This window comes from Clarias gariepinus, chromosome 24, assembly GCF_024256425.1.
Source record: "Clarias gariepinus isolate MV-2021 ecotype Netherlands chromosome 24, CGAR_prim_01v2, whole genome shotgun sequence".
NCBI classification, from domain to species: Eukaryota; Metazoa; Chordata; class Actinopteri; order Siluriformes; family Clariidae; genus Clarias; species Clarias gariepinus.
Window position 1 is genome coordinate 4,228,839 of NC_071123.1, and position 11,162 is coordinate 4,240,000.

At 39.0% G+C, this 11,162-nt stretch overlaps 1 protein-coding gene across 4 annotated transcripts in view; it reads right to left on the reverse strand.

Moving 5' to 3' along the window:
- Positions 1 to 338: 338 nt before the first annotated feature.
- hook3 (hook microtubule-tethering protein 3) overlaps positions 339 to 11,162 on the reverse strand; it is a 36,717-nt gene continuing 25,893 nt past the window's right edge. For 3 of the 4 annotated variants that reach the window (XM_053485328.1, XM_053485329.1, XM_053485327.1), the window contains 7 exons: positions 8,796 to 8,830; positions 8,613 to 8,695; positions 8,256 to 8,356; positions 8,058 to 8,162; positions 7,889 to 7,960; positions 6,352 to 6,488; positions 339 to 2,830 (listed from right to left, as the gene is read on the reverse strand). In XM_053485328.1, coding sequence (XP_053341303.1) covers positions 2,815 to 2,830; positions 6,352 to 6,488; positions 7,889 to 7,960; positions 8,058 to 8,162; positions 8,256 to 8,356; positions 8,613 to 8,695; positions 8,796 to 8,830 — 549 coding nt within the window. In that variant the 3' untranslated portion in view covers positions 339 to 2,814. Of the gene's footprint in view, positions 2,831 to 5,396; positions 6,489 to 7,888; positions 7,961 to 8,057; positions 8,163 to 8,255; positions 8,357 to 8,612; positions 8,696 to 8,795; positions 8,831 to 11,162 lie in introns of those variants that run through there. The other variant, XM_053485330.1, reaches the window with a different exon arrangement.

An 11,162-nucleotide genomic window follows, 5' to 3' on the forward strand; every position in this document is an offset into this window, starting at 1 on the left:
GTGTGTGTGCGTGTGCACTGCTTTCCTGTAGAACACACAGCACCAGGATGCACAACGGGAAGACGGTGAGCCAGCGGAGACAGTGTGATGTTCTGCTGGGAAACCTCGAGTCTTGGTAATGATGTGGATGTTACTTTGACATGTACAACCTACTGTACCTAAACATTACCGCTGACTGAGTTATACGTCTTCATGGGACCACGGTGTTCCCTGACAGCAGTGGAGTCTATCAGCAGGATGATGTTACCGGAATTAACTTATTATTTAAATAGTGTAGGACCTCTTGGAGGGTTCGATGTACATTACAGATAACCGAAATAGAAACACACAGACACGGGTCAGAATTTTATACAAGCTTTATTTACAACTTGATTACCAACTGTACAGTTTTGCAGCAAAGGAAGCACATTTTCCCGTCGAGTCGCAACACATAATTAAACTAAAATCAATCACCTTCTTGATGAATTTCTTTTTTTGGTAATATATATAATTATACAAACTAATGAGCAGGAATTTCCTTCTCTTCCTTACACAGAGCGTCTGTACATACTGTACACAAGCAATATAAAACTTGGCAAATGGAAAGATTATTTGCTACTTTGACTTAAACGTAACATCTTTCTATGCATAAAAAACACATCAACCATAATAATACTCGAAAAACCAAAATGTCATTGTCATTTTTCTTTTTTTTTCTTTTTTCTTTTGAGGTGTCCGATCAGAGCAGGTCCTCTCCTAATGGACGGTTCTTATCGTGAACGTTTCTTTGTAAATTTCATATTAAATAGGCTAACACTGTTGTCTAGTCCACGCGTTGTGCGTTCCTCGACTTACAAACACCCTTACAAATGTACTTAAGCTAAATATAGATTCAAACAAAAAGTCGTTAAACAGTACAAAATGGCGCGTAAGAATGGACGTCATGACGTGATGAAGAAAAGAAGCAGCAGAAGACTTTGAAGTTTAAGGGCTAATAAACAGCACACGGTTTAGTGTGTTAGTCCACAGAGTCATCAATCAATCAATCAATCAATCCGAGGTAAAAAAAAAAAGTAAATAGATAATAATAAAACAGGACACGCCTCTTAGCGGATGCGGAAACGATATTTTAGTATCGCAGACGCACATGTTAGAGACCTAGAGACCTGATGATGTCATTCGGTCGTCTCTCTGTGTCCTTGTGTAAAATGTAACAACGCAAAAGCACTCGATGGTTTGTGATCGAGCCAACTGTGGTTCAGCTTACTGGTTTTTATGCCTAGATATTTTAGGCTGCTTTCATTTTTGTTTTGTTTTTTCAGGCTGGTCATATTACGTTAACCATAACAACGATTTTATAAACCTCTGCTAGTATCAGCTAGCTAATTTATATAAACGCATGGTAACTAGTAATCGACGAAAGATTCATTTAGATTGAACATGATAAGCAGTAATTATTTGTAAAAAAAACAAACAAGTTATTTGCTTTTGTAGTATTTTTTTTTTTTGGTGGGAGAAAGAAGTGGGACGTCCCAGATTTCCGCTAATTGGCTCAATAATAATAATAATTATAAAAAAAAAAAGAGTTATATATTTTCATTATTTTTAGCATCATAAAGCTTCATATAGTTCACATTATTTTCACTTATGCATTTTTTCCCACACTCGTGTAATTTTTCTTTCTTGTCTGGACCTCTGATTTGCATCTAATTACTCAAAATAAATAATAATAATAATAATAATAATAAAAATACATTTAAAATGTGACAAATCTCTAAATATTACTACACTATATTTTATTAATAAAGCTCATTTGAAACCAACAATTTGTGCGTGATTTAGTTGCTCAACTGCAATCAGATTGGTCAAAAAAACAATATATATGTATTTATTTATTTATTCATTCATTCATTTATTTTAATTTAAACATACTTTTGAAAGGACTTTTTTTTTCTTTTTATAAAAAAAAAAAAAATAATGATAAAAAAAAAAAAAAAATCACCTTATTTTAAACCATAATTCTTTGGGAGGGAAATAAAACCCTGTGAAAGCAGCCTAAACCCTGGCATAGTTAACTTTTTTAACAAAACATTTTGTTCAATCAGATCTGATGGTTAATAAATGTTTAATAAACGAATATTATAGAATCATTTATGAAAAAAAACAAAAACAAAGAGCCCTGGTACGAGGTGTGGTTTCTGTCCTGTTGCCAGGTCTCTGATACGCACACCCAGGACTTAAATACTTTATATTTTACTTCTAAGCTCCTTATTGACCTTGTTTCTTTTTTTTCTGTTCTTTTCGACCTCCTAATACTGTTCCCTGTCAGAAAGAAAAAACAGAAACGTAATGTAACGTAATTCTCGTGCGTGGTTTCCGCCAAGCGGTGGCGCTGTGAGCTCTGGGAAAATAAACATTTAATAAATAAAGTGAAGCCGTGCCGTGCAGAGGCTCACCGTTTGCTCACGCGGGTCATGAAATTAAAATAACACTGCATTCAAATAAAAAAGGAAACAAAAAAGTGATAATAAATATGAAAAAGAAGACAAGAGTTAATAACAAAATGCTGACCTAAGAGACTGTCGTATTAATACAGCGCAACACTTATTATTATCATCATTATTACGTCACTCTCCGGTAACCTTCAAGCCCCGCCCACAGACTGCTGCATGCTGGGACACAGCGGACGTTCACACACGCAGCGTATGCATGCAGACGGAACGGCGGGACCGGGGGACGGAAGAAAGCGAGAGGTGTTAGTGTTGGTTGAGGTGTTATTCAAGAGCAAAATCGGTCATGCAAGGAGCGCCGTCATGCAGCCGCGCCGCCTCGACCTCATGCCTTTACATCACTGCGAAGGGAGGGGAGACAGAGAGAGAGAGAGAGAGAGAGGAGATGGACAGCTGTCAAACAAATGGTTAATTCATGAAGAATAATGATTGTTGGTGGACACACACACACACACAGCTAGATTAAAATAAAAAAATAAAAAATAAATCTGCAAGTCAATGTCTTGTGAATCAGCGACACCTGCACCAACGCGAGGATCTTTTAGTAACTTTTAGCGATTAGTCCATTTCACATCTTGTTGCCTTTGACTGAATTAACCCTCGGTGGACCAAACGTTCATCAAAAATCAGCTACTAGTTGTTTCCATGGTAACCAGTACGGCAAGCCAATAATGCCTTTAACACTGGGAGATTACCGGGCCAGTGTTTGCTTCTCCAATGCGATGCGATGTTCATGGAAAGTTGATGTAAAGTCAGAAGTTCTCCTGATCTTAAACACTTTCAGGGATTTAGAATAAAGAGAAATAAAACATGGATGTGAAAAGCAAATTAGAGTTTTATAAAGTGAATGATTTCTGTCGGATTAGTGATGATCTTAGCGCATACAAATATAAAGCTGTTAAAACTTCAGGTCACGCGACAATCGATCAAATATAATAAAGTAACGCACAACATAAAGTAACGCATAAGGATTTCTATTTGATGTTGCCATTCTCGTCAGAGGCTCCGTTTGCACGTGACTCAAGACTTCCCTCTAGAGGGCAGAAAGGAGGAAAAAAAACCCCACAAATTTACTCGGAACGTTAAAGCAGCAGAAAGCTCGGTCGCCTTAAAAATCACACACATCGTGCACGTGACGTTGTGTCCAAAAACTAGTCCAGACTATTTTTACGATGTTGTCACCCATGTTTTCATTTTCATTCCATCAAAAAAGCAAAGACGTGAATCGTGACGTTCGGTAGCTGTGGATTATGTTAGCGGTAAAAGCTGAAAGCATGCTGTTACGGGAAAATAATCAATTCTGGTCGTTCGTCCTATCATTTAGTAAAATCATTTGCTATGGGTTCAGTGTAAAGAACGAAGAATAATAGAGGCTCCGTAATAACACTAATAACAGCAATAAACTAAATCACCAGGGCCATCACACACTGCTTTTTTAGAAATAAATCGTTTGTTTAAATTAGTCCTGATGGTTAATTAGGCAGCAGAAGTGCGCAGCAGATTTTAAACTAATTGCATGTTTTAAGCTTTTTCTGCTCATTTTCAAAAAAGTTATTGATTTCATCAGAAGCAAAGCAGGACATCAGATCGAGTGTTAATGCCGACTTTCGCGGGTGCGCTTTAACCGGGAAATAATAATGAGTTCATTCATAACTGCGGCGTGAAATTATTTAGTAAATAAGCCATTTAAAGTCCTTCGCTCTAATCCGTTTGGTGCAAAATAGGCCGTGAAATTAAACCGAGGTATTTTATGAGTCACTATAAAACCAGGCCCTTATGCAGCATTTGATTGTTTTATATTTGATTTATTTCCTTATTATTATTGTATTTGTTTGCTTGATCATTAATAAATCATATCACACTGGTTACTAAACATCAGAAGGAAACTGACTGATGAGGATCGCGTCAGACTGGAGTGACTTCTGAATTATTCCGAAATTGCGTTTACGATCAAAAAAAAAATATATATTTTTTTTAAAGATTTTAAAAATTGTTATTGCAGGAGAAATCTCTCTAATTAGACCCTGTGGAGATCGATACCTGGGGATGATACGCGGGGATGAAAATACACTTTAACAAGGACGTTGCTCTAATAAGTAGAAATAATATAAGTGTGTTTGAGACCGTTAAACTGAGGGTGATGTGTGCAGTGCAGAGGATAACGAGTGACCAAAAACCCCAAACAAAACTTTTTCCCTCCAACCAACCAGGTACGAGAACTCAAGGACTGCTAAGGGTATTTTGTCGCCATGACAACAACTAAAGTTATTTATATAACCAGCATTAACATCAAATTTATTTAAAGAATTCGAGCTCTTAACAAAGAATCAATCAATGCTTCGCACTGGGACACAGATTGAGAACGTTCCGAATAAACGAGGAAATAATCATCACCGGGGGAAAAAATCATTCCTAATTATTAATTAACGTTCTGTTTTTCTGTGTTGAAGAATTTGCCTTTGGACGATCAAATGCGTCCTCTAATCTTTGGATTTAACTTAGATTGTAACATATTAATTTTTTACTGTACATAACGTATTAATAAATGCGCCCCAGTTTTTTTTTTTTTTTTTAACATTCATTTAATTTTATTTACTTATTTGTTTATTTTAAATGTAGTTGAGGGAATTACAAACAAGCACTCGAAATGATGAATTCTGACACCTGAACTTCTCTAATTGCTGATTTAAAATTTACAATAATCCTAATAAATTATCTCCGGCATATTTTTGTGTCCGTGTTTGTGTGCGATGTTGTCAAAAATATTTAATTTGCGTGTTTTTTATTGCACATCCTGTACATTATTAATTTAAATCTGGATTAATTGAAAGTGACTTGCTTAAAAAAAAAAAAAAAAGGAAAAAAAAAAACCTTGCAGACAAATTAAATTTTTATACTTTACAGCGATATTTGTAATATTCGTCTGTAAAATAAACAACTGAAACAGGTGTAACAGTTCCTGGTGGTAGGAGGGGAAAATAATTTTTTTTTAAAAGTGTTAAAGCAACAAATATGGAGGAAATTTAAAACCCTGTCTACATGAAAACATTTCTTTACTAAATCGCTGATATTTTACAAAAAAAACAAACAAAAGAAACAACACCACACACGAAAAAAAATGACCTTTATGATAATAAAAACAAGAGGAAGAGAAAGAATTCACATACAGGTAGACGTGCAAACTAAGGCCGGGCGTTTAATCGCTGGCATTCTCTCCTCTGTGGTCATTTTAGACACTGATCTAGAATCAGCTTGTTTTTAGAATCAAACAAACACTGCACCAAATATGGATGAAAAATGACCTGATCCCAGATCAGAATCCCGAGCCAAGGCCTTACTGATGAGACGCAGCACTTTGAGCTTTTTTTTTTTTTTCCCTTTCCCTTTTTTTTTAAGTCCTGTATACTGCATCTTAAGCTTGACATGGCATTATGTAAAATAAACACTAGAAAAAAATAATAATTTTACGCAACAGTCTTGGCCTCCTGCATTTACAAAGGAGTGCGCATAATAAACACCAGGAAGTGATCGTTAAAACCGCTTTAAAATAATAATCATCGTAAAAGTCAAGGCTGCTCTGAGAGCAAGCTTTCACTCCTTTACTACATCATCATCATCATCATCATCATCATCAGATCATCTCTACTTAACATCCCCCGGGGCTTTCTACTTTATTAAAAGGGAGATTTTAGTGAGACTGTAAACATGATTCGGTTCGACACCCTGTGAAGACGTTCAGCTGGGAGGAGGAGGAGGAGGAGGAGGAGGAGGCGAGAAGGAGGGAGCGTGAGGAACAGTTGCGGGGAAAGAGACAGGCGTCCTGTTTGACCACAGTGTTGCCATGGTGATGTCGGGAGTCTACCTGGCTGTGGCGGGCTGCACGTGGCCCGGATACGAGCGCCGTGTGCTGGTGGCCTGCCTCTGACGCGCCAGAAACGACTGACCCGAACCCGTGCTGGCTAAACGCTCCTCCGCTGCTTTCTTCTGGAGAGCCATGCCCTGAGAGAGCGAGAGAGAGAGAGAGAGAGAGAGCGAGAGAGAGAAATTAGAAACACTACAGTTATTTCATAATAAATAACAGAAATTTGTAACATGGACCACACCTACTGTAATAGACCGAAATGTTAAAGGCCACGCCTCGTTCTTTATGACTGACAGGGACAGATGCCACACCCACTTAAATGAGATTGACAAGAGGCCACACCCTCCTGTTTCATTAAGCACCTGACAGGGACAGATGCCACACCCACTTAAATGAGAATGGCAAGTTAAGATGCCACACCTTTTCGTTGTGACTAAAACTAACAGGCCACGCCTTCCTGCTTCATCAAGTAAGTGCCCTCATTAAGCACTTAACAGGGACAGCGGCCACGCCCACTTAAAAGACACTTACAAGTAAAGAGGCCACACCTCCTTTGATGTGACAAACTCTCAGGCCACTCCCTTATCCTTCATGAAGTCTGACAGGTGCACAGGCCACGCCTCCCTCATTAAGCACCTGACAGATACACAGGCCACACCCACTTTACCCACTCTGGCAGTTAAAGAAGTCGCACCTCTTTTGATGCGACTTTGAAATTAAAAGGCCACGCCTTCCTTTCTTCAGTACATCTGACAGGGACAGAGGCCACACCCATTTAAATGAGACTGACAAGAGGCCACACCTCCTTTGATGTGACTGAAACTCACTTCATCAAGTCTGACAGGTGCACAGGCCACGCCTCCCTCATTAAACACTGGCAGATAAAGAGGCCACACCCACTTAAATGAGACTGACAAGTAAAGAGGCCCTCTTTACTCCTTTGATGTAACTGAAACTCACAGGCCACGCCTTCTTCCTTTATCAAGTCTGACAGGTGCACAGGCCACACCCTCTTCACCTCATTGACCCTGACAGGCGCAGAGGCCACGCCTTTTCCACTGCGACAGCACAGCAAATCTCGTCTCGTTCATGTTCTCTGAAGAGAGGTGAAATATTCGCACCAGAGGATTATGGGAGAGCGAGAGAGACACATACTGCTGTGTTTCAATTCGTGGAGCGGCGTCATAAATACTGACACCAATGCACCAACTCAAATGTATTTACACCCCAAAGCAAATCCTTTCGGATTATGGATTTTCTGGTTTTATTGAATACATAAACACACTCCTGACGGTTTAAAATATGGAATAGAAGCTCATCAGCAGCACAATGGTGCCACCTAGAGGACAAAATCATTTCCAGGACGTTAACTGTTAACACGGTAAGTGTTTAGATAGAAGGCCGTACGCAGTGCTGAGCTTATTAAATAAATAATTAATTAACATACGCTTTTGATGCACTACATATTTGACATTTCTGACCAATCAGAGCCGAGTATGATGACGGTAGACGACATAATCAATATTCACGCGCTCACCATGTTGTACCAGGCGGATACAATCAGCTTCTCCTCGTGGTCTCGCTGAGACTTCGCCTTGTCGTACTCTTTCTGTAAATACACCCAACACACACATCATCATCAAACACTGCTAACACAAACAACTCCGTGTGTGTGTGTGTGTGTGTGTGTGTGTGTGTGTGTATACCTCTAAAGAGTGCAGCATTCTCTCCTTCTCCTGTAGCTGGTTTTTCAGGGCCTGAACCTCAGGAGCTGAACCCTGGTTCTGTTTCGGGTCCAAAGTCCGAATGACCTGGATGGAAAAAAACAAAACAAACAAACACTCGGCATTACACACCTAACAAAAACCTGACACAGTATGTACACATCATGTTGTGCGTCTTACACTCTTTGCTTTCTCCAGATATTTCTTATATCTCTCCTCCATCTGCTTCATCTCGTCGTCTTTCTTCTTCAGAGCCTCCTCCAGTTCCTCAATCCTCTGAGCTACAAGCCGAGAAGATGTCAAGATGATTTCTTAGCCTTTCTACAGTTGACGCGTTTTCTGTTTGACTTTATGGATTTACAGGTAAACATTTTTTTGCATGCTTTTTAAAAAAAAATGTATTTACCTTTTTTACGCTAGTCACACAGAGATGAATATTCATTAAATTAGACTTTTGTTCTATTTTATGTTCTATCTTTCCTTTCATGTCAGCTGTATTATTTTAAAACCTTCTTCCCTTATCCGTGTGTAACTCACTACCAGCGTGATATTTGGGCTCCAGTTCCTCGATGATGGCGCTCTTCTTCTGCAGCTCGTTGGACGCGTCTCTCAATTTCTCTCTAAATCATTGTGAATTAAAAAAAAAAAACCTTGTTAAATCAGAGCGAGACATCACGTGACCCAATGGTGTGCCAAATATAACGTTACCCAATTACTCACAAGTGTTCCTCGCACTTCCTCTTCAGCAGAACCGACTGCAGGAGACAGAAAAACGCTTTTAAAAACACACATTTATTTACGCACTAATTTTTGACTAAGCAGCAGTGGAGCTGAAACACATTACCGCGCCTAACTATAGCGGATAAAGATGACCGTATACGGTATTCAAACATGCTGTTGAACACATTGGCCAACAGGTGGCAGCACAGAGCAGCACACGTTCTCATTCATGTGAACCCCGTGTGCTCTTCATTTTCAATCTAAGATTCAATCCAGACCATCGACGGTACGGATGAGCCTCGGTACCAAACGGAAAACGGAACAAAAACAAGAAAATGCGTCTTATTTTGTTTGTTTCCCCAATCCAACGCTGTTTGTTTTCCCCTGATTTCTCTGGATTGGACGTGCAAAAGCTGGCCAAAAATACAAAATTAGACTCACGAAAAAGAAGTAGCCATTCACTGTTCCCTGTCCCATTCCCAGCGCTCATCTCTCCCTCTCTCTCATTGGACGAAATAAAAGCTCCAGTCAGACAGTAAAAAAAAGAAAATGTAACAAGACGTGACTAAAATAACAACGTCTTCCATGTGTCACTGCACATCTGTATATGATTAGCCCCACCTCTTTCGATAACGGGTATGACGGCACCATCGTGTTACACATCATCTTCAACGGTTGTGTACAAACCAGTAGCTTAAACCACCAGAACTAGCTTTTTTTTTTCCTTTTAAATTATGAAATTAAGGAATCTGTTTAAAGCCCCTTTTTCTTAAATACATCCCTGATTTAAATCCAACACTGTCCCGACTTTGAGATCGCAGGAAGTCGCAGGGAGATGATCGGGAAGTGCGTCAGAGCTCGGTAGCTACGGCTAGCCGTGGTTTGCAAAAAAAAAAACGTAACCTTTGAAAAAAAAACAAAAAAAAAAAACTTTTTACCAATTCTTACAATTTTTAACTGTGGTCACCTGCGCAAAAACTATTTTTAACATTGGTAAGTTATTTTAAATATCGATCGTCGCAATTTGTAAATGGTTCTTTGATTTCTTTACAACAAGGCTTATCAATTTTTAGCAAACCGTAAATAAATCGTAGACAATCGTGTAACGTCATAGACGGTTCAGCGTTACTTTTAGGACGGATCGTAGTTCTAAGCACATAGTAAATTCATTGTATGATTTTGTAGCTACTGCGTAGCCAGTTCGTAGGTGTTTACGAAATACATTACGCAGTCGTACTTTACTTTATACACTTCGTATCTCTACAGGTATCTCTTAGGAATCTGGAATGAGCAAGTATGTAAATAAAAAAAACAGACAAAACCGAGACGCGGGGAATTAAATACCTCTCGATGTTTCGATATGTCATCTTGTACGTAGTTAAAAAAAAAAAGTTGTCCAGACTTAAACACAACAACAATTCGGGCAAAGCAATCTCGCTAAATAAACGTTTTGCAAGATAATAATAACAATAACAGAAATGTGATAAACTTGGCTACAATTTAGCTCCCGTATTTTAGTCAACTGCGTTTCCAGGCAACTAAAAAGCGTTTTCACGTCGACGGATTTCCCTGTTGACTCCGGTTCCTCTCGAGGTTTCTTCCTACTGCCATCTCGGAGTTTCATCATTTATCATTTTAATTCATGCACATTAAATAATTCTTTTGATTGTGTGAAGCTGCTTTGCGACAATGTCGATTGTTGAACCGACTTTGGGGTCAAGTGTTCTCGAAACCCAGAACCACATGACTGGGCAGTGCACTGCAGCCACTGCATGCTTGGCCAGCTGATTCATCTTGTATTTCTCCACTCGTATTGCAACAACACTAGGTTTTTAAAATTTTTTATCACAAATATTTTAAAAGACGGATATGCGAATGCACAAAATGTTCCTAATCCTTCCTGACTGGAGCTTGAGGCAGTTAACGCTCATCATGCAGCTGCTCTATAGGTGTGTGTCTTAGCGTCGGCATGCTGGCTGCACTGCGAAGCAAGAGAAAGAGAAAGCAGAGAGGCTAGGTGCTGTACTTACAATCGCCTGAGGAAGGGGGGAGTGTGAGAGAGAGAAAAGAGGGCTCGAGGTGAGACAGGCCTGTCCGCAAAGAGAGAGACAGAGAGAGACACAGAGAGAGAGAGAGACAGAAAGAGAGAGAGAGAGAGAGTGAAAGATGGAATGGCATGAATGAAACCAAGAGAGAGACAAATTAAAGAGAGAGAGAGAGACAGGGAGGACAGATGAGCAGTGGAGCACGATGAGCCCGGGTAGTAAAAACTTTATGATGTCATTGTTTATGTGCGTTTATGCACATAAAGGCAAAAAATTATTTTTAAAATTAATAAAAAATTATATAATAAAAAGTCAAAGAAAA